This window comes from Prorops nasuta, unplaced genomic scaffold (genome assembly GCF_024137725.1).
Source record: "Prorops nasuta isolate Cenicafe-Biocafe unplaced genomic scaffold, Cenicafe_Pnas_1.2 PNAS00018, whole genome shotgun sequence".
In the NCBI taxonomy this organism is placed as follows: Eukaryota; Metazoa; Arthropoda; class Insecta; order Hymenoptera; family Bethylidae; genus Prorops; species Prorops nasuta.
This window is the reverse complement of record NW_027116815.1, coordinates 832,031-859,969: the sequence shown is the minus strand read 5'-3', so window position 1 is coordinate 859,969 and position 27,939 is coordinate 832,031. Positions and strand designations below refer to the sequence as shown.

Here is a 27,939-nt window from a genome sequence, read left to right as displayed (position 1 = left end):
AAAAAGAATAAATAATCAACAATGATAATGTTTAAGGAAAAAGTATTATTGGGATAAATAAAATAAAAATCAAATTAATACTGCAAGACAGCCAAGTGTATTTTCACAGTGGTGTAGAAAAATCTTGAAAGTAATGAATAATTAAATCCTACAAAATAAGACTAGATCTAAATACATTTACGAACTTCCATTAATGCAGAATCCTTTGATAAGTAAATGCTTTCATACATGCATTCAAGCTAATCCCATATGTAGGATTAAGTTATTTTTTACTTTAAAGAAATTAAATTTCATAAGAGATTCAGTCCTTATTTAATCGACCTCTTCGATGGTGGGACCTGAGGCTCCACCAGGTGCACCTGGTCCGCCAGCACCAGGAGCAGCTCCACCAGCTCCACGGAACATGTCGCCAGGAACACCACCAGGCATACCACCAGCTCCTTGGTAAAGTTTAGCAACGATGGGGTTGCAAATGGATTCCAGCTCCTTCTGCTTATGCTCATACTCTTCTTTATCAGCTAGTTGATTAGCATCGAGCCACTTAATGATATCGTTGCATTTGTCCAAGACCACTTGCTTATCGCTAGCACTAATCTTGTCCTTTAATTTCTCATCTTCAACAGTGCTCTTCATGTTGAAACAATAAGACTCAAGACCATTCTTAGCAGCAATAGTTTCCTTTTGTTTTTCATCCTCGTTCCTGTATTTCTCAGCCTCGTTAACCATCCTCTCAATGTCTTCCTTGCTCAAACGACCTTTATCATTTGTGATGGTAATCTTATTCTCCTTTCCAGTAGATTTGTCTACAGCTGAAACGTTTAAGATACCATTGGCATCTATATCAAACGTGACCTCAATCTGTGGCACTCCCCTTGGTGCTGGTGGAATTCCACTAAGCTCGAATTTTCCAAGAAGATTGTTGTCCTTGGTCATTCCACGCTCACCCTCATATACCTGGATAAGTACACCAGGCTGGTTATCAGCATAGGTGGTAAAGGTCTGTGTTTGCTTGGTGGGAATGGTTGTGTTTCTCTTAATGAGTGCAGTCATAACGCCACCAGCTGTCTCAATACCCAAAGACAAAGGAGTGACGTCAAGAAGGAGAAGATCCTGCACTTCCTCAGATTTGTCACCATGTAAGATGGCTGCCTGAACAGCTGCACCATATGCAACAGCCTCATCAGGGTTGATGGACTTATTCAGTTCCTTTCCATTGAAGAAGTCTTGGAGGAGCTTCTGAATCTTGGGAATTCTGGTGGAACCTCCAACGAGTACAATGTCATGGATTTGGGCCTTATCCATCTTAGCATCTCTCAAAGACTTCTCGACAGGCTCAAGAGTTCCCCTGAAGAGATCAGCGCAGAGCTCCTCGAATCTGGCCCGGGTAATGCTTGTGTAGAAGTCGATACCCTCATAGAGGGAATCAATCTCGATACTGGCCTGAGTAGACGAGGAGAGGGTACGCTTCGCTCTTTCGCAAGCAGTCCTCAAACGACGAAGAGCCCTCTTGTTGGAAGTTAAGTCCTTCTTGTACTTTCTCTTAAACTCTTGAACGAAGTGATTAACCATTCGGTTGTCGAAGTCTTCTCCGCCCAGATGGGTGTCTCCAGCAGTAGACTTTACCTCGAAGATGCCATCTTCGATGGTGAGGATGGACACATCGAAGGTTCCACCACCCAAATCAAAGATAAGAACGTTGCGTTCACCAGTCGCCTTTTTGTCGAGGCCGTAAGCGATAGCGGCTGCTGTTGGCTCGTTGATGATACGCAGGACGTTCAATCCTGAAATGGTACCGGCGTCCTTGGTTGCCTGACGCTGCGAGTCGTTGAAGTAAGCAGGTACCGTGATCACCGCATTAGTTACTGTTTTGCCTAGGTAAGCTTCTGCGGTCTCCTTCATCTTCACCAGCACCATAGAGCTTACTTCCTCCGGGAAAAAGGTCTTCATCTCTCCTTTGTACTGAACTTGAATCTTTGGTTTGCTGCCGTCATCGACCACGGTAAATGGCCAGTGCTTCATATCAGCTTGCACTGTTGGATCTTCGAAACGACGACCAATCAGTCGCTTGGCATCTATAAAATTCCAATTAGTTAATATTCCAATTCATCTGTTTTTAGCAACTAACAAAAATATTCTTCGATCAACTTTGAATTCTAATCTACAGTGACAATTGTCTAGTTCTGAAATAATTGCTTTATCATATTACTGAAACTTAATAGCTAGTAATACGAGTCTTTCTATTCCAAAGTGTTAAATTTAGATGTGAAAGGTGAGTAATAGATTTTTTCAGTACACTATTCTGGAGACCACAATAATAGCAGAAGGTCATGATCATATTCTAGACACAAAATATAATTAAATAAAACTATATTTGGCAAAAATGAAGAAAAAAAAACAGGAACATAAGCAATAAGATTAAATTGAATATAAAACTTGTCAACTGTAAAGTTTAAAAGAGATAAATGTAAGAATTTTTAATAGCCTTGAAACTAATATATACAGTGAGTTCAGGTAAGTATACTTTATATAGATGGAATGTAGGAGGACAAACCAATTCTTACCAAAAATGGTGTTGTTGGGATTCATGGCTACTTGGTTTTTAGCAGCATCTCCAATGAGACGCTCTGTATCAGTGAAGGCTACATAGCTTGGTGTAGTTCGGTTTCCTTGGTCATTAGCAATAATTTCAACTTTTCCATGTTGGAAAACACCAACACAAGAGTAGGTTGTACCCAGATCAATACCAACTGCTGGAGCATTTGCCATTTTGCTTTTCTAAAAGAAACAATTGTATAACTTTAAGTTCACTAATCAATATACTATTTCACAATTTTTTTACAATTTGCCTATAAAAGCAGTTTATTGGAAAATAAACAGTCAGCAATAGTATAATCTCAAAGTTACAAATAAAACAAATTGAAGACTTTGAAAAATCAATCTTAAAAAAAAAATATTAATAGAATAAAACTTAGTAGTAAAATTTGGATTACCATAAAATATTAATGTCAAAAATACATTAAACAAAAGACAATTGGCCAAAACTAATAACAAATCTAAAAGAATAATAATGAATTTAGTTAGAATAGGGGCATAAAATAAACGAAGAACGTACTACAAAACGGATTAAACATGATTATGTTATCTAGCGAAACGGTTCGGTTTGGCCATTTTTATTTCGAAGCAAAAGGAAGTTGTCTGGAATCTTCTATTTTGATTAAAAAGTAAAAAAAAGGCTGAAGACAATGAATAAACAATGAGCAATAGCAACAACAGAAGATGACGTTGCCGAAAAATGTGGAAAAATTAGTACCTTTTGTTAGTTTGAGTGTAAAATTCTTGAAGGACAGCGAAGATGTTCTCGGAACTACGATTCGCAACGTGAGTGACGATCCGCGCCTAGATTCCTATCCTATATATTAATCGTCTAAAGACGCTTCTGGAACATTCTTCCCGCCTATGGAAGCCAATTGACCAATCGCAGCTTTCTCTACTCTCCATCTCCCCCATTATTGGCGCGCATCCTACAACCACTCAGTTCAAAAAACCAACTTTATAATACTCCAAAGCTTGACAAATTGTTTTAGAAATGATTCCTTCTTTCCTTCATCAATTATTTTGTCTAATCAGATTTAATCTTGTCATTTTCTAAAATCTTTTATTTTCCTTTATAATTTCAGATAAAATCTTCTCAATTGCCATTTTGATTAGTTACTGCTGGAATTAATGCCTAATGCGGAAGTCCAAAGAAAGTAGGAGAAAAATCTAGCAAAATCACTAATTAGTTAGGTCGTTTCTACTTTTAATTTTTAAACCTTTTGAATTTTCCTGTTGGCTGTAATTAAAAGAGAGTGTTTTGTAATATTCATTTCCCAAAACTAAAATCATCATTGCATATTTTTCTCATCATGTTTCTACAGGCACATTCGTTGACTCATAGTTTTCATGATGTAGCAAAATACTATAAAGTTATGTTATTCGATATTCGTCAATAATTTCAAGGAAACTCGTTTGTTTTTAATTGTTTTAACTAAATTTGTTAGCTTCATCACTTTATTATTTTTTACATATAATCGTGTAATTAATACTAATGATGAAATTAAATAAATTCCTGTTAGTAGTGCAGAGTAGTACGATATGTAAATCTTCGCATTAATAAATTTGTATCATACTACAAATTAAAAAGAAAGGAAATATTTATAAAATGGAAGTAAAACTATAAAGGAATATTATATACATATATTAAGTTTTGATTATACAAATATTTTGAATATATATAATTTAAGAGAAGGGAAGATTTATTAAAATTTTAAGAGGGGAGTGTATATATATAAATAAATAAAAGTAGTATTAATTAAACTGCAGGTCAACAGTTGCAGTGGTCTACATGCTGCAATGTCATTCTGTCTGTCGAGCCTGTCCGAGTCCACTGTCCAGCCCAGTGCCCACTGCCCACCAGAACAGCACCTAGCCACGTACATATAAAATAAATATGGCTGATGCACGTGTGTAAGATAATTTCGAACAAATAATAAGTGCTGATAACAGCTCGCTAATCGTGCGTACAGGCGAAAAAAAAAAATTCTTGTTATATTGAACATGAGTGGCTTTATTGTTTAAGTAGATTGTACTTATGAAGAAATATAAATATGAATGCGAGTCCTAACCTCACTATTGGTCTACGAATTTGAAGAAATCATGTTTATTCTTTATTGTTGACTGAACAAGGAGAAATAATTTGCATTATTGTTAAGTATGGAGATTAGGAAAATGAAATCCAGTGATTGGAGGCTCAGAAAATTATTGTATGCTGTGCTATTAAGCATACTTATACAGCAGTCCAATTGCCTTGAGGTGATTTATGCAATTAATGCAGGTGGAGAAACGCATACTGACAGTTATGGATTCAGATATGCAAGAGATCCATTAATGGGGAAGGTAGGGACTGCCTCTGACTATGGGAAACAGCTGTTAATTGGTAGAGTAAACAGTATTGATCAGATTCTTTATCAAACTGAGCGTTATCACCACAGTACTTTTGGCTATGATATTCCCATTAGCGAGGATGGAGATTATGTCATGATTTTAAAGTTCTGTGAAGTTTATTTTAACTCTCCTAATATGAAGGTACTGCTGTTATAGGCCAATGTTGAAGGTAACAAGTATTCAAGCACAATTTTTAATTTACCTTAAAATATTTCAGGTATTTGATGTTGTTTTGAATGGAGATCATACAGTTGTTACTGACCTAGATATTTATGAAAGGGTGGGCCGTGGAATTGCTCATGATGAATATATTCCATTTAAGGTACAGGATGGAAAATTAATGTATAATGATGAGGAATCTGATATTTTAGCAGGCAAAATAAGAGTAGAATTTATTAAGGTAAATAATTTTTCATTAATATAGACTAAAAATTTAAGTTATTAATTCTTTTTTTAAATTTAAACATTCTATTTTTCAGGGATATAGAGACAATCCAAAGATAAATGCAATAGCAGTCATTAAAGGGAATCTTGAGGGTAATTAAGAAAGTTTATTATCAACTGGTCATTTAATGAAAAATAATCAATAATTTCTGAAATTTTAGATATTCCACAATTGGGACCAATGCCTCAGGAACCTGAGGAATATCACAGTATGCAAGAAGAAGAAGAGGAGGATGTAACTGTAAGGAGCAGACATACTAGTGGCCCTAGGACTCCAGATCCTTATTCGATAGATGATTCATCAGTTATGCTACCTGTTTTTATAGCAATTGGAGCTTTTATTCCACTCTTGTTTTTTCTGTGCAAATTGTAGACCATTCTTCCATTATGTACTTAAAAAAGCTTTGTTGCTATATTATACTTAATTCTCTGATTAAGTAAGTTAAAATGTCAGCCAATTGTTCAAAGCTATTGGAATCTGATTATTTATTATTATTGCTAGGTGTACATTCATGCTTTGTATAATGCATTCTTCAGAACGACTGAATTTTTTAGCTGGTATTTTAATAGGTCAAGTTTTAAATTCATTGAAGAGTATTAAGACTTTTCCGATTGATTTTTAACTCTTTGACTGCGATGCACTCCAAAGAAACTATAAAAAAAATGCGAAACGACTTTGGCATAATGGATGGTTAAAGGTGTTATATATATACATACGCCTTTCGTAATTAAAGGGTTAAATGCCAAAGGTATATATATATTTAGATGCCAATAAAACTGTTATTATTGTGATTTGCATTGCTTTCTTTGTTTTTAATTGCAAATTTAAATAATTGTCAATCTTATCCTGAAATTACCAGTTTAAGGCTATATTGGAATCAAGATTTAGCCAATGCTTGAAGAAAATAAGGATCAAATTTTTTAAACCAATTGAAGTTATACATTTACAGGGTGTAAAGTTTCTATATTTGATTATATACTAGAAATTCCTTGAATATTAGCAAGCGAAAATTGTTATAAGTTCCTTTCCACCACTTTTTGTTTCTAATTGCGAATCCAGAGACCTGCACTGGTATACACTGAGTGTATCTCTATTTTTTAATTATTAATGTAAAAGCAGGGGATAGAGAGATATACTCAATGCATACAAATGCAGGTACTCGAATTTGTGATAAGATAAGATGTCTTTTGGCTTAGCGAATTTCATTATTCCAGTGCAATTAGGGTAGTTTACTGAAATCATTTCACAATTTATTACTTTCGTTTGAAGATTATAAAAACATCTGTATGTCTTGTCATAAAAATTGCTTTAAACATGAATTTCTTAATATTCACTGCAAATAACTCATACAGTAAATATCATTATTTAATTTACTGTTAGAAGAGAAAAAGAGACTGAAATATAAAAGTAAAGTTACGATATTAATTAATACCGCAAAGTGATATCACATTTTTTCATCTGTTGTCTTAACTCCATTTATTATCCTCCAATCAAAACTTTGCCCCTCTACGTGTTTGGCTTCGCTGGGCGGGTTTAAATTTCTTACCCTGTATATATAAAGCAAGTAATTCGTTTAGCATTTGTATTCGAAAGTAACTCAGCTTATTTGAAACACTGAAATTGCTCAGAGATCAAATTATTTACTTAATTTTAGTTCGATACTATTAATCAACAAGTAGCGATGTCGAAAATTCCTGGAACTTATGAATTCATGTGGAGTGAAAATTTTGAGGAATTTATGACTTATGTTGGATTAGCGGAATGTGCTGGAAAATTTTTACAAAGTAAGCCAATTGTTCAATTCAAAGAAGATAACGGTACGTGGACATTAATTGTCAATCAAGATGGGGTGATTACCACCTCAACGTTTCAACTGGGAAAGCCTTACAAAGAATACCTGCCCCATCTAACAATGGGTTTAAAGGTTTGTAAAAAAAACTTCAATAATTTAACCATAGCTATATATATATATATATATATATATATATATAGGAATAACTAATAATTTAAAAGAGTATACACTCAGCATAAGCTAATAAGTTTTGAAGAAAAGGAATCTAGTCTTTTAATACAGCCATAAAAGCAAATAATAATTATATAACAATTTTACCAGGACTAAAATTGATTTAATAAATTAAATTCTTTCCTCTGTATAATCGTTTATTGTTTTAATAATAAGTCAACACAGTATTTAAAGTTATAAATAATAAAAATGTTGAGAAAGCTGGGAGAAGTTAAATAAAATATCTCTTTTTAGCGTGTGACCACAAAATTTAGGAAATAACTTAAAAAGAGAGAATAACTTATCTAAGAAAAATACATTTTCCCGATTATAACGAATCTTTTATCTCTTTTTAATAGATTACCTGATAAGAGAAGGGAATAACTTATAAAAATGATAATTTATTTAAGGTAAATAGATTACTCGAGAGATTACGTGATACTAATCTTTCATATTTTTTCAGGCTATTTAGGGTATATATACACTTGTATCCGAACGGCCAACTGAACGTCGTCGAGAACCACACCTATATGCTGTTGTTTCGATGTGACTTGTACCGCATTGAAACAACACATGTAGGTGAGGTTTGGAACAACGCTCGATTCGCTGTTCGGTTACAAGTGTAGACGTACCGTAGCCGCAAAAATTAATCGAAAGAACGATAATTCGTCTTAGGAAAATAAGGTATTCGCGATCATATGATACTTTTGCACCTTTTCAGTGTACATCAATAAAGGAAGGAAATTAGTTAAAAAATTCTAACTTATCTAAAGAAAATATAATATCCACGATTACACGAATTTTTCCCTCCTTTTTAGTGTATAACCACAAGAGAAGGAAATAACTTCAAAATGACAACTTATCTGGAGAACAGGACTTTCTCACGACTTTACGAATTCACGGACGATGGCATGACAGCGGTTAGTGATAATCATTAATTATTAACATTTTATACTCCTGTGTCTAAAATCTTAAAAGTTCAATTTTTTAAAATACAAGTATTTGCATTTTCGCAATGAAAATTATCCTATTTTACTTAAACTTGAATTTTTTATTTAATTAAATTTTCAGAACCTGTATTCTGATGAAAACGGAGTAACTTCAAAGCGTGTCTACAGGAGAATTAACTGAATCCTTAAATTAAAACGCAAGAGAGTAGACTTCTTTTTTATGTAAAAAATTTATTTTCAATATTTTTTTTGTTCATTTTCGTCATGTATAAAATTCAATCTTTAAGAAAGCTTTTTTTCGTTGTGAACCGATGCTCGTGCGCACAATAATAAAAAAATTAAAGAAAAAACAATAAAAAATATGTTTTATTAAATATCCATGCAAGTTAATCTCGATCTCTCCCTTTCTCTCTTTCGTGAGTAGGAACAAACAAAATAAATACGTTCTTCATCGATACTGATATCTTATATAGTTCGTAGCGTAGAAAAATTAAAAAATATAAAAAACCTTATATTCTTGTTTCCCGTTTCATTCGGATTAGAGGATGGCCTTCTGGTGCGAGGATCAAGCTCTCAATGAGCTGATAAAACGATTTTGTATTGCCTATCTTAGCACCCTGAATAATATATTTTAGAAGGCTAGAAGGCATCCTATTTACACAACAAAACTCAACATCGACCAATCAGTTACGCCAAGCTCTTCGTGGACCTTTCTATATATATTTACTCGATTAAAACTCAACACCATTAATCTTGAAGTATCCATACAATATCCATATCCTGCAACATATTCCATGGACAAACGCCACTTTTCGCATTTTCCCTCGATAAATGTTGGAGCTACTGAAACATCTCTAGACGATTGCAGGTCATCAAGCTCCAACATTAATTCCATTTTACTTAGCTCTAACATTAAAATCCAAGTGCCTTCATTTTTCTACCAGTGTTTCCTTTCAATCTTGTCACTTTTTTAATCGAATCTCGTCCAAAGCTAAAACCGAAGCGACCTAAAGCAATATAGCCATGCAGCAAGGAACCTGTGGGGTTCCTTCGCTTTCGTTACACATATATTAACTTTAAATTACGTAAGTATTGTAAAAACTCCTGTCTCAGAATACATATAAACCCTAATCGCTACTAGCGGATGAATAATCGACTCCTCGCACCGTTTCCAATGTGCGGTTTAACTTCCTAGGGTAAAAGGGGAATCTGGATAGTGACCAGAAATGGTCAATCAACGAGAGAAAAGGTTCTTCAATCAGCAATTACGTTCAGCTGATTATCCGTAGGCGTCAGCACCGGTGACAAATCCTTCTTAGGTAAATCTTCCTCGACCTTGCTCTCCGTTATCAACGTATTCGTCACTTCTGCCTTAGCAGTGATACCGTTTTGGAGTACGGTCGTTTTCGTGTTCGAGACTCTCGTGACTTTAGTTGTCGCTGAACTCTTCGTGGTCGTCTTGGAGGTAGGTGGAAGCTTCTTGGAAGGCATAGAAGTGTTGGAAGTCTTGCTAACGGCAGTTAGTCGTTTGGAGGTGGTGGTGGATGTAGCTCCGGACGTTCTTGGCTTGCTCAGGGTGGACGTGGAAGTTCTTGCTTGGGAAATCTGTTTATTGGCAGTCTCCTTGATCTGTTTATCGGTCATTGGAGACTTAGCAGCAACAAGTCTGGTCTTCGCCACGACGCTTGGCGAAGTTGGTGTGGCTTTATTAAGAGAGATAGTCGATGGCTTCGTTTGTGCACCAGCTGGGGGCTTTGGTTTCGCAATCGAAGTTGTTGCTGGCTTTGAAGCAACCTTGTTCAGAGTAGTAGTTCTGGTCGTAGTTGTGGTGAGTTTGGTTGGAGGCCTGGTCGAGGCTGATTTGTTTAAAGTTTTCATCTCTCCATTACTCAGGGACTTCTTTTCCAACGTAGCGGCAGGCTTTGAAGTCGCTAGTGGAGCTTTTTTAGCAGCATTGACTGTCCTACTGCCTATCGAAGTTTTCGTAGTTGATGTTAATGGTCTGGAAGCTAGAGTTGTTCCTGTAGAAGTTCTGGCAGTTGTTCCAGTTGCTGTTGAAGGTCTACCAGACGTAGTTGCAGTTTTAACAGTAGTTTTTACTGGGGCTTTTGCTGTAGGCTTTGCTGCTGCCTGGGATGCTGTTGGTTTTGTGTCCAATTGCTTAGGACGACTTGCTGTTGTTGGTTTCTTTGTCGCTAATGTTGTGGTTTTTGTCGTGCAGCTAACAGTTTTCGTTGGGGACGATTGACTCGATTTCGGAGCAGCCTTTACAGGTGTGGAAGTTCTCAGGGAGGTTTTTGGAGCCGATTTTTTCGATTTTGCTGCAACGGAGCTTGCAGTTGCAGTAACGGCCACTGCTGCAGCTGCTACTGTAGCTAAGCTTTCTATTTTATTTTTTTCAGTTGTATCCTCGGTCACTGAAGCCTCTGGAGTAACCTCTATCTCAGCAGAAACCTCCTTTTCGACATCCACTGTAGTTTCTGCTTCCAAAAATGGATTGGTACCTAATTGGGGCTGTAATTGCTGCTCTAGTCCAGTGAATTCTTGCATGGAATCAGATAAACTCATAATGTTCTTTTGAATATCTCCTGTAATTTCTACAAAATTCTTTGTCTGAGCGTCATCTAATGGTTCTGTCAAACATGTATGCTTCTGATTTTCTTCCACAGCTTCTGAGAAACCTATTGTGCTTTTACCAACATCCTGCTCAGGACTATCTGGAACGAAATCCTTTGTAGCGAACTCTTCCACTTCGGTTTTAGTGGAAGTGACGTTATCTGTGAACATGAAATCATCATGAAAACCTCTATTGTCCACTCCTCCTGCTAATTCCATGGATGAAGCAGTGGTAGGCTGTTGTTCATCCATCATTTCAGACTGCAAAGTGTCGTCGACTGGAATATTAGGTACTGAGTCTGTTATTGGTTCTGTGACTTCTTCATCTTGGCTCTTAGACTCAGATTCCACTCCAAAATCCAAGTCTTTTTGTTCGCCAACATCCAAGTTCTTCAATGAGGACGTTTCTTCATTCTGAAACTCAGACTCCATCGATTGTTTCTCATAAAAGCTCTGCTCAGAGTCGAGATTCAATAATTCGGGATGCACAGTGGACGAAATTTCTGACGAGCCCCCGATATGGACGTTCTCCATCTTTGAAACAATATCTTCAGACTCATCGATTTGGAAGAGATTTTGCTGGGGTTCCACTGATTCTTGTGGCAAATCCAAAAGCATCTCACCATTAGATGAATCAGGTTCCATTGGTGATTGAGGAAGTTTAGTCTCCATAATTTGAATCTCTTTTTCCCTGGGTTCCTCGGTCTTTTCAAAATTGCTGCTAAACATTTCAAAATCTTTCTGTAATGGAGTGGATACATTGTCGAAAATATCCCTTTCATCCATGCTCTCGTCGAGGTTGTGAACAGCGTTAAGATCTACTGGTTTTTCAAGGGCTGCCTCGAAGTCACTAGGAGTGAAAGACATCGCCATAGGGTCTTTGGCAATATCATAATCGTCTCTGTCACAGCTGGTAAAAGAACTATCCAGCGCTGAGAAGTCGCTCCGCATATCTGTGGCAGTTACAAATCTGATATGGGATTCGTCACCAAATTCTGCTTTGGTCGACGAGAAGTCAGATTCATCCAGCAAATTTTTATTTTGTAAGCACTCGTGATTTTCCTGGTCTCCATTTGAACAGTTAGTTTCATCCATTTCACTAGGACGTTTACAAACTTCTTCATCGAACTCTCTTTGGCTTGGAATTGCAATGTCGTCCATAATGGGAGCCTGTTTCAAGGGCGAACCGGATATTGGGAAATCCTGTAAATTAACCCTTGTTCCTATCAACGAAGGTGACACCGGCACAAATTCAGCCGCATCTGGATTAAGATGGAACTCCATGTCTTCCTCCGATTCTATTCCTTCTCCTTCCGGGATTTTAAGTGCTTCTGGTTTATCCTGCTTCTCCTCTAAGCTAATCTACAAAAAATGAATTAATTAATTCATGCTATATATTCGAATTTAAAATACACAATTGTTCTAATTTTTAATTAAAATTTAGTTTTTATTAAAATAAAAGAACTTGATCTTACTTCTGTGTCTATAAGCTTAGGTAGATCCTGCGAACTTCCACATTTAGTTTCCTTTTGGAAATCCAGGATGCAATGCTCGTTACTGCCTTTTTCGTCAGCCTCGATACTCTCTTGGTTCTCTTCGTTCGTTTCGTTAGTTTCACCAGCCTCCTTTTTCTCCTCCTTTGGATCCACTCTGTAATAGTTCCACTCGTCCTCAGAATCTTCACTGTCCCCTACATTATCCGCCTCGTTAATCAGTACATTTTGATTAGGCTCTGTAAAATTTCAAGTTTTCGTTAGATCTAGCACAAAACTCTTTAGAGGAGATTTTAATTTTCTTCTTGGTTTTATAGGATACTTCGGTATCTTTTGGTTATTGAAAGAGAGGATTGATGGTTTCAGTTCAATTTTTGTGGTAATGAGTGAATGATTCCAGACACAGTTGGATAATTGGCACTCGGGCGAAGCTTTGGATTAAAATTGGAATTTTCAGGAGGAGGCGGTTAGCAGGACTTCCTCCTGCAGGAGGACCAACAGTGACTAAGAGTAACTACGCCCGTCAGGAGATGCATTATCGATCTTCTACTAGCTCCCCTAGGTTACCCCCTCTTTTTACGTCCCTGGCACCACCCACCTGTGCAACGTATAGCAACAGTCCAACCTCGTCTCCTACAGGACTCTCCAGTATCAAGAATTCCTCCGACCCCCCTTCCCTCTCCGTCTATATCTTCCTATACTCTTGATACTCCCCTCGTCTCCTACAAGATTCTCCAATACTAAAAATCCTTTCAACCTCCTTCAAATCTCCCTTTCTTTTTTTCTATCCTTGTGATATCGATTGTGCGAATGTCCTCGATAAACCACGAATAACCCCGATGAATACCTTACAACCCTCTTACTCTACCTATCCAAGATGCTCTGTATTATTTTTCTCAGTCCAAACCAATCCTTTTCCAACCGATTGTAACTTCTCGAATGTGCGTGGAAACTCTGGTCAGGCAGGAAGGATAAGAAAAAATGATGAAGCCCACGCGAAACTGTTCCATTCCATTCGCCAACACAAACTCAACATCCGTGCACTTTCATTTTCTCAATCAGCGAATTTCAAACTGAAAATCATAATGGATGAATCAATTAAAAAATTATCAACAATTTTAGGCTTTATTTTGGATGTAAAGGAATATACCGTGCTTGTTGCTAGGGAACACTCGATAGAGAGCAGTCCGAGTCTAATTTTAAACTTGGCAAAAGGATAAATTGAAGAAAGAAGAGGAGCAGGAGGAGGAAGTGAAGCACGATGGACGAACAAAGATAGGTTGAAGTTATCAAGGAATTAGATAAGGAAGGAGCGAGACACTTTCCAGTTAGGAAAGAAAGAAACCCGAGACACTTAGTTTCAGGGAACTTTCGCCACTGGCAAAACAAGAAAATCCCTTAACAAATCCCAAATGGAACGAATCGATACAAAAAAGCCTCGTAGCTCCAAGAACTATTTCTTACAGAATTTTCAATACAAAAAGTAACTTTTAAGAAGTTTCATGAACAAATAAAACTTTCTTTTGTGGACAAATTTTCAAAAATATCAGAATTTTTGCAAAATAAGTGTAATTTAAAAATTACTATAATTTACGATAGACTCGAGTAGCAAAAGGAAATTAAACTGGATCGATCCATGTGAAATCATTTGTGGAATAGGGAAAATCAAAGGATCTGAAGTGGAAAGCTCCATTACGCGCTGTTTCTTCGTCAAACACACGTTTTCTCCACTTCAACGTTTCTTCGTTAATTCTATTGGAAACGAAACGGGGCACCAGCATGAAATTCCCATGGCGGTATATGCAGAAACGTCACGCTGGTTGAAGGTCCGATAACAATGCCCTGCCAGAGAACACAATTCAACTAGATAACAGTTCACAACTGCACAATTTATATCTCTAATCGATGGGATTAGATCTTGGCCAAGTGTGCTCTACGTAGCAAGTAATTTCATCAAAGTTCTCTTCGATTCAACCCAACTCCATACAAAAAGTTTATGCAATAATTTCCTACCAGATCATGATTAATTGTTCGAATACTGTAACAACAGAAAAAGTATAAATAAAAGTAACTAAAACTAGTAAAAAAACATAAATAAATAAACAAACAAAAAAACTTACTCACAAATTTTCCAAGATTCCACATAATCAAGATTTATTTAAATTGAATAGAAGATTGATTGTTGAAGTTTAGTTTCTATAAATTTAACAGAGATAAGGTATATCAGCGTTTCTAGAAAATTATGCAACTCTCTTCCTCTCTCTCGCTTGGTCGGTTAGGACACTACAGAGTATATCTTGAACTAAAAATAGAATTTAACCTTGAAACGTGCATAAATGCGTGGGGGCAACATCTTAAAGCAGGAACCAAAGAGATTTCACGCCTCCTTAAGAGCTTCGCTTTTACTGCTCACGAATCTCTCAATAAATACACCTCTCCCTTTTGTTTATCTCGCCATATTCTCTCTCAACAATGGATACAGTCGTCTCTGCATTTTCCAGAAAAATCCCATCGTGAATAGGAAAGGATGAAGTCGTAAGACTCACACATGGATGAACGGTTTGTACGTTATATATACATATATATGAGAATTCTATGACGAATCTCAACTATGGAGAAATATAAAGCTCCACTGGCCGAGCGAAAGCCGTAATTAATCGCTGATTGCGATGCGATAAATTGCGTGCAAAATTGCAACACAATTTAAAAAAATACAAAAATATTAACTGCGTCGTGGAACAAAGTTCTGACGAGTTTTGAAAGTTACTGTGAAACTGTAACGATTTACAATGATGAACAAGAACGTTAATCGATTAATTACAATAATTTCTAATTAATTTTTAACTAACGGTGTAATTCGGCTTAGAAATGCAAAAATTGCGGATTTTACAAACAGTTACGAGTTTTATAAAAGTTACAATGAAACAGCAAACAATTTACAATGATGGATGGAGAACAATGTTAATCAGCGACTAATTGCGATAAGTTTTAATTAATTGTAGACTAGCAGCTTAATCTGATTTGGTAGCGGGACTTACTGTACTTTTTCATTGCGTAATTCAAGCGAAGAAACGCTGTTCTCATTTTTTATGGTTTTATATTTACGTCGAAATAAAGCAAATGACATAAGTTTATCGGCTACGTCAAAATTAACGTAGGTCCTTAACTGTGATTGGGTCTATTCGTGTAAAGATACAAACTATAATATTTGTTTATATAAAAAAATGAGGATAATCGTCGATATCTCTGTAATTTACGAATATGCTTCTAAATTTATATTTATAAATGTTGTAACAATTTTGTAATAATTATTGTTAAGTTCTTCCTTTGCAATTAAATGTAAGATTACAAAAAAAAAGCGCGGGGGAAAAATATTAGGCCGCTATGTTGGTTGTAATTAAGAAAATAAAAATAGAGTGTAGTATACCATGATATACTGTGTCCTAATGACTCGACAATTTGTATCAATTTGGTCAATCGATATTTTAACCCTTTGCTGCACAGATTTACGTATATACAACACTTTTTTTTTAATTTCAATTACTAGATTTAGATTTCATTTCTATACAGTTCTTATACAAGGTGTTTTGCATAAGTCGACTCAGAGCATGGATACAAAATGACGCGTATCTCTTTAACTATATGAGATATTCAGTTTTTTCATATGAACTATTTGAAAGCAAATAACAAAAGGTTTCGAAAAGGTCCTATGGAAAAATGGAATATTTCTTATAGTCAAAGAGATACGTGTCATTTTGTATCCATTGTCTGAGGCGTTTTACGTGAAACACCCTGTACAGTATTTTATCAACAGGTGATATTAGATTGTTTTATTCTACTATTTACATTAATTTTGAATTAAATGAGAAAATTCATGCGTTCTTGAAAAAATATACGTGGAAAGGGTTAAATACAGTGATTACCACACTGAGAAAAATGTTTCTTAGAATCAATTATATATTGTTTGGCTGGTTACAATTTGGTTAATTCAAAGAAGCATTTGTTAAGAAGAAATTATGAAATATTGATAGTAAGATATTTAGAAAAATTCAAGATATATTTATTTGCATCTGTTAATAATAATCAAGTAAATAATTCTTTTGTAAAAATGTCAACTCAATAAAGAAACAACTTCATGTTATTAGTCTCAGTAATCACTTCAGAGAGAAAACAACTACTCATTTCAGTCGAATACTAGTTCGCGTAACACTGTCAACAAATTCTGTTTAATATATACACTACCATACCGATGATACTCGTCGCTATTGATAGAATTTTCAACGAAACTCTCCTGACACTCTACAAAATTAAACGAACCTCGCTTCTACCACCAAATTAATCTTATCGAGTTAATTATTTGTTCCTGTAGAACTCATCGATTACGTTGCAGAAAATTGTAACGGGAGTCTCGCTAAAAGCTTTTCTAGAGGTTCGCACCTGCGTGGAGAAAGGAAAGCAAGAGAAGTTGGCAGGTGAAGTCTGATTGGAGAAAAAAAAACTAGAAGACAGAGAGCTTCGAGACGATAAAGAGGAAGCTAAACAAAACCGGAGAGAAAGAAATGGACAATGGCCAAAAAGTACTAGATGCATCGAGAAGACAGTCACTGCAGCTGAAGAGGAAAAATTGAGGGTGGGAGGGGAGAGATTCAAAAATAGAGCCGGGCGTATGAGAACTACTGAGAAAAATCTGGCTGGAAAGGAAGGAAAGTATCAGGGGAGGCAGAGGGATCTAAAATTGGAACGGGATATAGGTTAGGCGAGCTTGAAACACTTGCGGGAAATAACAATAGAGAAATGGCGAATAAAAAAACCGTACTTTATTGGAACGTCACAGAGTATTCCTAGAGCTCTGTTGAAACGGTCTTGTTGCTATGGCGAGTAGAAAAAGCCGCTGCGTAATCACACTAATAACACTGTGCTAACGTCAGAGTAGTGGAACGAGTCCCGTGGGATTGTAGGTAATAAAGCCGCGAATCCCCGGACGAACAACACGATACACCGGCCGGTACCGGGTTCCAAATTTAAATTAGCAGGCAGTTCACGCGATTCAATGTACTTCCGTGATCACCCCGAACACTTCTTGAGCCAGGCTAAGATAACTGTTGGGCTAATGACGATAATGGCCGAGCACACACGAATATCATCGGCTCTTGGCAAAACTTTTCACGAAAAAGTCGAGAAGAACGAGAAAGAAAGACGCCCGTGTAACGAATCTCCGAGACAACTCGAGTCGAGAAGAATCAACTGTCGAACTCCCCAGCCGGCGTGCGTCCCTGGTTGGTCGTCGCTCCGACCAATGGGACGACGCCTTTGAGGAATCGGCTAATCGACCGTCTCGCACTCAGTTGGCGCCAAATTCGATCGTGGTTTTCATTCTCCCATGAGGAAATGCTATCCGTGGGTGGACTAGAGAACAAATCCCATTTCCTTATTAGCTTATCCACTGTAATGATTAATTTACTGTTCATTTTATTAACTGGAAGCTGAATGTCTGCTTTTTTTCGCCAAGAAATTCGAATAAATTAAACGTTCTTTTGGAACGGGGAATAGAATTTATAACGCGATGAAATTGGGATTAATTCATGCATATCGTTTATGGACACTGATTGAGGTTAGGGAATCTATGAATACGATTGGAGAGTAGTTGGAAGAGGTTTAACGTAATTTAAGAAATATAGGGGAGGACATGTAGTAACAAATTAGTAATTAAGGATTAATTAGAAGATGGTTGCGGATGCATTAATGCGGCTGGGAGGAATAAAGAATGTAAAAGGCCGACGACAATCAGTGCAGGAAGTGCAGTGACTGGCAAAAGGTGGTGAAAGCCAAAGCGAGGCAAAAGCACGGCAGAAAGTGGGCCGGGCCAGAAAATATAAGGAACGCGTATGAGTATCGACGTCCCACGTCTCCCATTCATATTTATGGCTCGAGTGAATTTATGTCGCGTATAGAACGATTAGAGCGCCATCTTTCTCCCTCCAAAAGAAATCGAAAACTTATCAACGAAGACTCCACGACTTCCGGTTTTGGATAACCTCGGTGGTTTCCGCTACAGAAAAATACTTTTCTTCCTATCATTTTGCTTACAAATCACCAGAATTAATTATTCACAGTCGAGAATAATGATTACAAAATTATTTTATAAAATATACTAATAAAATTTATGTAAGTAGATAAATAATTTTATGATTACCAAAGAGGAAGCACTTTTCGCAAGGTCGATCCCGGTATACCCTTTAAGAAAAACGAGTACCAGGAAGGTAAATCAGATAAGTGCAGCGACCCGTCGTAAATATTTTCGTATGTGTGAGTATAAGCGTTGGGTGAGAGTAGGCATTTGTGTAGCTGAGCTTTCGTGTACTTGTCGAGGAATTACTCGTCTCTTAACGTAGCGTGTATTTCTAGAAACGAAAAGCTAGTGTTTTCTTTGGAAAGTGCAGGGAGTGTCGAGGCGAACCCTTCCATTTTCTAAAGTAAGGACGCGCTTTTTCGTCCCTTTTGAATTCATCCGGAAATAGCGTCAGCCAAAAACGTCACCCTTCGCAGAGAACCATCCTCTCTTAAACGAAGACCTCACTGAATATTCTTGGCTAAGAATAAACTTTAACTGGACAGAAAACAACAGCAATTATAACATCAGCCATTTTTGCCAATTCAGTATGTACAAAAATATTACCATCTGCCCGCTCGACCGGTTTTGCCGAACGTGCGAGGACATCAGTAAAATAAGAAAAAAAGCTTGAAATTCCAGGAACGTTTGTGTTATATCGAGTTTAGCGAATCTGCGAATTCAAGGGGCTCAACGTTGAAACTTTCGACAGTTCGATTAGATCGAAGACAGATTCGTATTACCAAACTTCCAGAACGTTCCATGGAACGTTCTATAAAATTCAAGAGGAGTTCGTGCCAAGGCCTAAAATCAAGCCATTCTCTATCTGTATACAGAGCGTGGAACCTTCGAATTTTACATACTCAACACACTCTGAGACTTCCTATCCGGAAATAACTTTTCTCCTCGTTTTTCTACTAGAACCTCTCTAAATTCACCAGCTCTTTATTTACAACATTTTCTCATAATTCTAAAATTAAATTCTCTAGATTTTTGTGCATGGTTATTGTCAAGCTTCGATAACAGGAAACTACAAATATGACGTACCATGAATATGGGGAGAAGTTTCGTTCTCGTGATCAGGTTTGGCATCATCAAAATTATTTTTTACAATTGCTGGCTGGTTCAAGTGATTCGGTTGGGCTAGGAATTCATGGCTGACGTCGTCCACAGCATCCACGTCGGTTTCAGGTCCCAAATCTTCATCTCCATCCAGATCCTCGTCGTCATCGTCAATGGCACCGCCATTTTCGTGATTTCCATTAGCCGGAAGTGGCTGCAGCCCGTTCAGCTCCGCTTCCGCTTGGTTTTCCAAACCGATGAAGCGTTCCTGCTCTTTCTTGCTGTACTCCACGTCGAAGCAGTCCATGTTTCGCTTCAGGAATACCGTGATCACGCTTATGTTGTCCTGCGAGAGTTTCTGCTGCGCCTTACGGATCAAGGCCAAGGACACGTCCGATGGATTATCTGAAAACATTTCTTATTGTAAAACCTTCTCCAGATCAACCTACTTAATTAAGTATTATATTCTATTGGAAAGCTCTTAACGTATATAATAATAATAATAATAAATCTATGTTCTATCATTTTAGAAAATTTTGTAGATTCTTTGCAACGGTTCGCTGACTTTTCTACTCGAGCTGTCTGCCGTAAAAATGACTCACTGGCGGTAAGGCTCGTGTCTACAATGACTCAATTTTTTATACAGCATTCTCAATTTCTCTGCTGATATACCGAAAGTATTCCGAGGCTATTTTCATCTCAAATTTGATTGCCACGACAGGTATAAGTATTGACTGAGCATTTTTGTTTCATGGTCATTCAAGATAGTGCCAGGGAAATGACTCATAACTGGTATGAATTCAAAGCAATTACGTAATTAAGTTCCTCGTGGACTTGGAGTCTCGAGATTTCATGGACCAATTGAAAATTTCTTCTTTGAACTTCGACAGCATATTGCATTTTTTTGCATTCTATTGTTCCTTATTCTTTGTAAATAAATCTGAAAAATTGAATATAATATTGAATTATATTTGTTGAGAAAGGGAAATTTTTTTAAATGGTTCATAGCGTCGTCCCTGGTTTCAAGTGCATTGACCTAGGTGGTACACTAAGTACAAACGCCTGCGTAGTATTCTGGTCTCTCTTTGCGTGGCTCCTCCTTTTTACCTTTCTGTCTTTTCATGTCTCACTTTAGTCCCTCTCTTTCGTGCGCTTGCACCACTGACTTTATTACGATGCAAGAGCATCCATCTATGCCCACGGTGACAATCTTGCCCCCCTTCCCCCAACTCTTAACTATTGTAACACCACCTAAACGCCTCTGTCTGGACTAACATGCCCTTTAACCTTCCCCTTTCCAAACTTTTACCACACACGTAATTCTTCCACCGATTTAGTTAATTTATCGTACCTACAATTTTTTCCCCTCTTTAAAAAATCATTCATTGTCATCCCCTCTTTTCATAATTTGCTCCTGACAAATTTTAAGCAAAATGACTATAGCGAGCGTTAAACGTCTTAAATAATTATAAAATATATAAATAATTTTCAAGGTCACCTATAGCTATATTATAGTTCCGAACCGCCAATATCACTTGTAGAGCCTGTAGGGACCACCCACTACAGGGCGCAATTAAAAATATTACACCTGGACGTTAGGGCACGCGACGAACGTTTACCCACTCAAACTTTTTGTCCTATCACTTTAATTTCATCCACCCGCATCGCTTTGGATATTACACCTATTTTATTTTAACTCTCTTTCGATAAATCTTCTATATTTATGGTATGGGGGTGTGGAAACCGTTTACAGCAATTATCACTAATTTAATATTTATCACAAACATTCATTAGTCTTCGGGAATTACGAACGGTAAATTATCGATTTTAATTGCAGTTTTTTTTCATGGAAAAGTGCATTTTTTGTAGGCTTATTTTAGCTGTGGGAGAGCTTTTTTATTCCACACTGAAACCCTTTTACAGTCAGGAGTGTTCGAGAAGCTGCCAGACACCATTCACTCTGTGGGTACATTACTCCTCTCCGGAGTTTCAATTACACGGAAATATTGTGTTACCCTCGTCAAGGTATTGGATTATAAAGTGGATTTTTTCACTCGGCTTATTTACATCAATTTACACTGGCGAATTTATCGTGTAAATTAACCAGACGGCGAATAGAGAAATTGAATTTCATAGCGTGAAACTAATTAAACGAGATTCGTGAGTGGGATGATTGGGAGAGTTTCTCAATTTTATCATTCGGAAGCTTATCTTTGTAAGGGTAAATTTCACGGGGCCTTGTAGAGTATCTAATAACGGTAGACTTTGCGTTAGCTGGAGAAAATTCCTAAATTTACCAGATGACAGAGTCCCGTGGGGTGGGTAATGGCGCGTTGACACACAAGGCACGCACATGTGTTCGCGAAATTAGTCATAGAATGGCTGAAGTGACGTCATCGAGACGGTAGTCACGCCCGAGTGGTATGAAGTCAGTAGCGAATCAATAAGTTTGGGGCTTCCTCCCTTAGTTGTAAAAAAAAAAGAATTTCTTGAAACCCTTATGTCTCTCTCTCTCTCTCTCTCTCTCAGTTTTTTCTTGAACGAATTATGCAGATGTTTCGCGAATAAATCAGATCTACTCGCGGAACGATCGTTGAACCACTGTTCATCGGCCCTGACCGCCTGCGTCCATTTCCCACTCCAACTCTTTCCATCCATTCCATTTTTTCCCCTCTACAAACCTAGAAATTTAAAATCCCACGGAACACAGCCTAACTTTAGCTTATTCTATGTATCAATCCTGCGTAGACCTCAAACCATTTTGTTTTCTCACTTCGAGAAATCCAAAACACCTAATTAATTCGTTTCTCAACCAATTGAAATTCGCTTCCCGAAGGACATCTCGCGGATTAAATTATGCAAAGTAGCAATCGTTAATCGATCTTCGATTCGCAGCATCCGTGTTTAAATTTGCTTTACCGACCGAGAAACATTCGCGGGTGATTCATAAATTTCAAACTACTAATGACACACGCTCTTATTACTTATAATAAATTAAAATACTGTGTGGCTATCTTGTAAACTCTCTACTACCAGAATATCAAAAATATAAAAAATAAACTAACTACCAGTATAGTGTCACAGACAATTGTTAAAAACTCTATGGGAGATGTGTAAAAGTTTAGAAAAAGGGAGCCAGTGGAGGAATAAAGGTGAAGTGAGAAAAAAGCTTACGCTGAGCGAGATAGAACGGTGAACAGGTGAGCTCCACAAGGTGAAGGTAGTCGCAAAGTGTTCACAGGATCATGGAAAAGAATCCAAATTTTCAGCAGAGTTCATTCGCGATTAATTCACTTTTCAGAATTGAACGATGTTAAGTTGGCGCGAAAAAGGTTTTAGGCTGAAAAAATTAGTGAATTTTCGTTTTAAACGAGTTTAGTCGACGAGGACTGGAGGAAAGCCGGGAGACTTGCGTTCGTAAAGCGGCTCGAGGAGAAGCTGCTGAGGCCGACAACTCCTGGTGGGGAGGAACGACAAGTCTATAGATCAGCGCCACAGTTGCTACGGGCGTGGCGAGCCGCTTGCAACTGCCAAAGCCGCCGGATGTCGCCACCGGCTAGCCTGACTCACGTAATTCGTACTACCCTCTCTCCCCAACCCTCTTTCCGCAAACCTAACCCTCATTGGCTTGATCCTCGACGCGTCCTTCCTCATTGGTCAACCACTTCCCCCCTCCAACATCACAATAGGAACTTCATTCAGGCAACAGCTGATTTTTAATTACGCCATTTCATCGCGCAGAAAATAATTCATTTTTTTTATCTAAAATTGTTATTATTTCTTTTTTGATTTATTTTAAGGTACACCATGCGTGTATATAAGTTAATAGTTTTTCTACGGTATTCACAACTCCTGCATTTCAAAGCTAAACGCGGGATAGCCGTAAAACTGGCGTAAAACAGTTTTTACGGCGGGGAAAGATACTTGTTGGAGAAACAATTTAGAAGAATTTCGAACTTTCCTCGGCTCCTCTCATCCACAATACGGATTGAAATTGCTACGCGATCAATTTTCACCGATCGCCCGGTGTAAATAATTGTTTCTGCATTCGAGAAACCGGACTTTCACCGTAGAAAGTTTTTTTTAACGAGCATGACGATGGCCCCTTAAGGAATCCTTGCTGCATCCAAGCAGATTTTATCGACACGTCGGAGCAATATTTTTAATGCACAATCAACGCGGCCCCCCTTACGGTTTGACCCTATGCCATGGGTTCAGGTAAGGCGGTAACCACTTTAGAAATTTATTCTTCTACCTTTCCGTAAATATAACATCGTACTTTGTGTTCTATATCCCTGGCTTATCTCATTCCAGCACTACTATTTCGTAGCTTTTCTTATAACGAATTCAGAATAAATATCCGACGAAACCTTACACGGAATTTATGTATATCCAAATCTATACTCTGTTTGTTTACAAACACAAGATACATCGAAGCAGCATTGATTTAGAGAGAACAAAAATTCTTGGATTTGTAAAACAAAACAAGTGATCTGTACGAAACAAATTCTGAGTATCCCCTTTCAGCGTATTCCCCCTCTGTTTAGCGGGTCGTCGACGATTATTGTTATTATGGGCTGCGCTTACACTTATTTACATATGTATGGCCCTTTCTGAGTCGTGTGCCATGACACGTCATCCACGGCTAGTCTCGCCAATTATTTTTACGAGTCTCCACCCACCCCCTCTCTCTTTGAGACTCCCTGCTGAATCGTCGTTGCTGATTCTAAGATTCCACACTCTTACATCCACAAAGTTACATCGACTAATCCCTTTTCCCAGTCGTGTGCCATGACACGTCATACATGGCTAGACTCGACAATTATTTTTACGAGCCTTTCCCCCTTTTCTCTTTCGCGTTAAATTGCAGTAGAATCTAAGATTTTACACTTTACATCACAAAGCAACATCGACCAATCCCAGCGAGTCATTTGGAATTAAAACCTTAACAATTGCAAAAATTCCCTGCCGCAACAATTACTTTTATGACTATTTCCCGCACTCTCGTGCATTCCCTCGTTTGCCCTTTCTTTGTTCCCTCTTCATGCTCCTCCTCTCGGTTATTAAGCTACAGGCTGTTCAATAAAAGTGCTGAGATAACGTTCGATCCTGTGCCATTCACCAAACGTAAGAAACCCACTCTGCTAATCGCTTAAGCCATCTCTATCTCTATCTTTATCTCTTTCTCTCTCTACCTCTATGTGAAAGCTAATGAACCTTCAAAAAATTGTTTTCAAATATATGCCAAGGTCTCTATAAATAAATAACTATTGATAAAAATTAAATCCTTTCAGAGACCCATACAGGTGTGGAAAGTCATAGTTGAACAATTCTCGCCTTGCGAATTGATCAGGGAGCCTCGTGGGAGGTTTTATACCAGGTCAAACTTAAGAACGTAAATGTAAGAAATCCACAATGCCAAACGGTCAAAACCTCTCTCTACCTCCGTGAAAGCTAATTAAGTCCTAAAAAAAATTGCTCCCAATTATATTCCAAGGACCCCTTAATAAATATTGATGAACAAAAATTACGTCCTTTGAGACACTCATACAGGTGCGATAAGTCTAGCCTCACCAATTTTTGCCTTGCCAATTGATCAGGGAGCAACATAAGAGGTTTTACATGAGGCCACACGTAGGAACATAAATGTACCAATTCCACAATGCCAATCGCTCCTTCCTACTCCCATGAAAGGCAATAAAACCTCAAAAAATTGCTTTTAATATTTTTCAAATGCCAAAGTTTCTATAAACAAAAAAAAATATTAAGAAGCAAGTCTTTTGGAAAATTCATGCAGGTGTGATAAATATCAGCTGACCAATTGATCAGGGAACAACGCGGGAGGTTTTATACCGGGTCAAACGTGACGTAACATCCTGGCGAAGTATCAGGAGGTGGAGGTGGAAGTGGAAGGGAATCACCGGAGCGTGCAGGCAGCACGCCGATTGCTTCTTGCTTATTCCCCCTCCATTTCTTCTCTCCTACAGGACTCTCCACCTCTCTTTTTACTCCTCTATATACTTCTTTCTATCCCCTCCCTCTCTCTCTTTCGCCAGAACAACGGCTCCACTCGCAAACCTTGCTACATCGCATTCCTCCAGCATGAATCACTAAGAACCTGACGTTGATACACCAATATGTGCAATTCGAAGTTCCCCGTTGCTCCGAGAATCCCCCGCAAAACTAATATTCAAATCTTATCCAAATTAACACCACAAAAACACTCATTAACTTTTCCATCGACTTTTCCACTTAACTTGGGGAAATCGTGAAAATCAAGTAGTAAAAATCAAGCGTGGTTTTCCTAAGTGGAAAAAAACGAAATTAGTCAGGCGTTTGCCAAAAAAAACTTTACGAGCGAATAAAGTATTTTTGCTCGAGCATTCTTAGTAGTGCCAGGCGTACATTTCGCACGGATGGATGCAAATGTGAGTGGCGGAGGCGGGTGGAGAGAAAAAAGAGCTGGATGAGGACCACACCCAACACTCATTACTCGTACGTCGCCGGGTTTGTGCTAATTATCCCTCGTTAGGGCACCGTGGAGTTTCACCAGGCGCGAGGGGATGATGCTTCGATGATTCTCGTTAATTGACCCCTTTCGACATGATTCCATTCACGCCTCGCACAAATTCACCTGGCAATTCTTTCCTTCTTGCTAATTATTTTCAATTTATCACAATCTCCATCGATTTTCCTCCAGAATTCATTTTCACCAGCAATTCTGTAACAATGATACAATTATCCAGTGAAAATTAACTGATTCGTATGTAAGGGAGAAAACAGGAAGTAACCCATGGCCAAATTACAGTTAGCCATTTCCTGGTACAAACATTTATGGCCAGCTACCGATGCCTGGATAATAAATTGTTTACTCGAGGACGTGTTGGTTTTATTAAAAAAATCCTCTCTGGTGAAACTGTAATTCAAATCCAATGGTGCAAATACAGACAAGAATAGCCAGTTTTTTTCATTGCAAATTATCAGTTTAAAGTGGTAATGGAGTTTGTTTGGTGAAAAGGAAAATTTGGTCAGTTCTAAAGGGAAGGGGGGAGTGGAATGAATAATCTAAAGGAGACGAGGGGATTGATAAGTCTTAAAATTAGTCGTGGGAGCCACGCCTGCAGGATAATCAAGGATCGGACAGGACAATGGAGTGTCCTGCAGGCTGCAAAGGATCGGGTGACGATGCACCCTCGTGCGATAATGGAGCCAATTTATTTTCGCAATTTACACGACAGCCTCCAAGATATTTGCATACTGCCAGTTTCCTTAAAGGGACAGCCCTTCTTCCTCCGCTCACTCTTCTCAATGACAAGGCTCATTCGCTGTCTCCCAAGGTATACTGTGTCTTCACAACACTTAATTATAGCTGGCTAATCATTAAAATCACTTCTTTTCGCTCGTTGATATCCAATAATCTTCGCAAATTACCTGCTATAACATAAACGCCAAATTTGCAATCCCTTGATTATAAATATATGGATATGGTGCTCCATTTATTATAAATGATACTATTTTCTTTCCACAATGACCCTTTCTCTCCATTAGCTTTGTCGAAGATTACGATGAATATTGATGCAAAATTTGCAATCTCTTGATTATAAATATATAGATTGCAGAAGATTCTGTACTTCGCATTCAAGAAAAATATAATTTTCTCTCCACTGGTCTTATCGTAGTAAGAATATCACGAGCATAACTGTAAAGTTTAGAGTCCCTTCATCACAAATATACAGATTCCTAAAGACTCTGTACTCCACTTATGAATGATATGATTTTCTCTCCAATGATCCATTATCTCCCCACTATCTTTCTCGAGGAGGAATACTAGGAATTTCATTATCTTGGTCCGGGACTCGTGGAATTCACAGGATAGCTGTGGAGTACAAAAGCTTGTAAAACGTTGATTGGAAGAGCAAAGATAGTAAAGTAGTAAAAGGTCAGCAACGAACAGATGGAAAAGCAGAAATACCAGGAAATAAACTATTGCCGGATGACCTCGGGTCAGATGGAGCAGGTTGAGATAGGCTGGCACTCGTCGAAACCGCTTTACCAGACATACAAGGTGTTCCCAACTTATTTGGTCTTCTCGTGGAAATTCGCTGCAGGAAAAAGCTCGTTTTTATTAGGGAAAGAAAAAATTAGTCCCACCAAAATTTATGAGCAAAAAAAATGAGAAGTTGCAGAAATACCTAAGGCGTTGAAAAGTATGAATTACGGCGTCTGGCGCAAATTCCTAGGGTCTGTTGGCTATTCGGCTTATGACGGTTAAGCCGGCG

General features: G+C 37.8%; 3 protein-coding genes across 4 annotated transcripts in view; 1 reads left to right on the top strand and 2 right to left on the bottom strand.

The window, feature by feature from the left end:
• Positions 1 to 74: 74 nt before the first annotated feature.
• LOC136780201 (heat shock 70 kDa protein cognate 4) lies at positions 75 to 3,450 on the bottom strand. The gene is made up of 3 exons (XM_066738410.1): positions 3,311 to 3,450; positions 2,562 to 2,775; positions 75 to 2,072 (listed from the first exon to the last, which is right to left on the bottom strand). Exons 2-3 carry the CDS (start codon positions 2,764 to 2,766, stop codon positions 313 to 315), a joined length of 1,965 nt encoding a protein of 654 aa, XP_066594507.1. The 5' UTR covers positions 2,767 to 2,775; positions 3,311 to 3,450; the 3' UTR covers positions 75 to 312.
• A 313-nt stretch (positions 3,451 to 3,763) lies between these two features.
• On the top strand, positions 3,764 to 6,219 carry LOC136780218 (malectin-A). Of its 2 annotated transcripts, none has more exons than XR_010823736.1 (5): positions 3,764 to 5,124; positions 5,201 to 5,383; positions 5,463 to 5,520; positions 5,589 to 5,864; positions 5,930 to 6,219. XR_010823736.1 is itself a non-coding variant. In XM_066738448.1 (5 exons), exons 2-5 carry the CDS (start codon positions 4,753 to 4,755, stop codon positions 5,798 to 5,800), a joined length of 825 nt encoding a protein of 274 aa, XP_066594545.1. In that variant the 5' UTR covers positions 3,765 to 3,781; positions 4,363 to 4,752; the 3' UTR covers positions 5,801 to 6,219. The 2 variants fall into 2 exon arrangements, 1 of the variants encoding a protein (XP_066594545.1); XM_066738448.1 differs by having other exon boundaries at positions 3,765 to 3,781; positions 4,363 to 5,124; positions 5,589 to 6,219.
• Positions 6,220 to 7,865: 1,646 nt separating this feature from the next.
• Positions 7,866 to 27,939, bottom strand: part of LOC136780193 (uncharacterized) — a 29,816-nt gene continuing 9,742 nt past the window's right edge. Inside the window, exons 8-10 of the mRNA XM_066738389.1 lie at positions 19,646 to 20,065; positions 12,472 to 12,728; positions 7,866 to 12,358 (exon numbers count right to left, since the gene is read on the bottom strand). Of these exons, the coding sequence (XP_066594486.1) occupies positions 9,635 to 12,358; positions 12,472 to 12,728; positions 19,646 to 20,065 (3,401 nt within the window). The 3' untranslated portion in view covers positions 7,866 to 9,634. The remainder of the gene's footprint in view (positions 12,359 to 12,471; positions 12,729 to 19,645; positions 20,066 to 27,939) is intronic.

Excerpts from the sequence above, each read along its gene's own strand:
- LOC136780201 (XM_066738410.1), bottom strand. The coding sequence starts at position 2,766 with ATGGCAAATGCTCCAGCAGTTGGTATTGATCTGGGTACAACCTACTCT. Across the intron at positions 2,073-2,561 it reads TCCCAACAACACCATTTTTG|ATGCCAAGCGACTGATTGGT; the intron begins GTAAGAATTGGT and ends GGAATTTTATAG.
- LOC136780218 (XM_066738448.1), top strand. The coding sequence starts at position 4,753 with ATGGAGATTAGGAAAATGAAATCCAGTGATTGGAGGCTCAGAAAATTA. Across the intron at positions 5,125-5,200 it reads TTAACTCTCCTAATATGAAG|GTATTTGATGTTGTTTTGAA; the intron begins GTACTGCTGTTA and ends AAAATATTTCAG. Across the intron at positions 5,384-5,462 it reads TAAGAGTAGAATTTATTAAG|GGATATAGAGACAATCCAAA; the intron begins GTAAATAATTTT and ends TCTATTTTTCAG.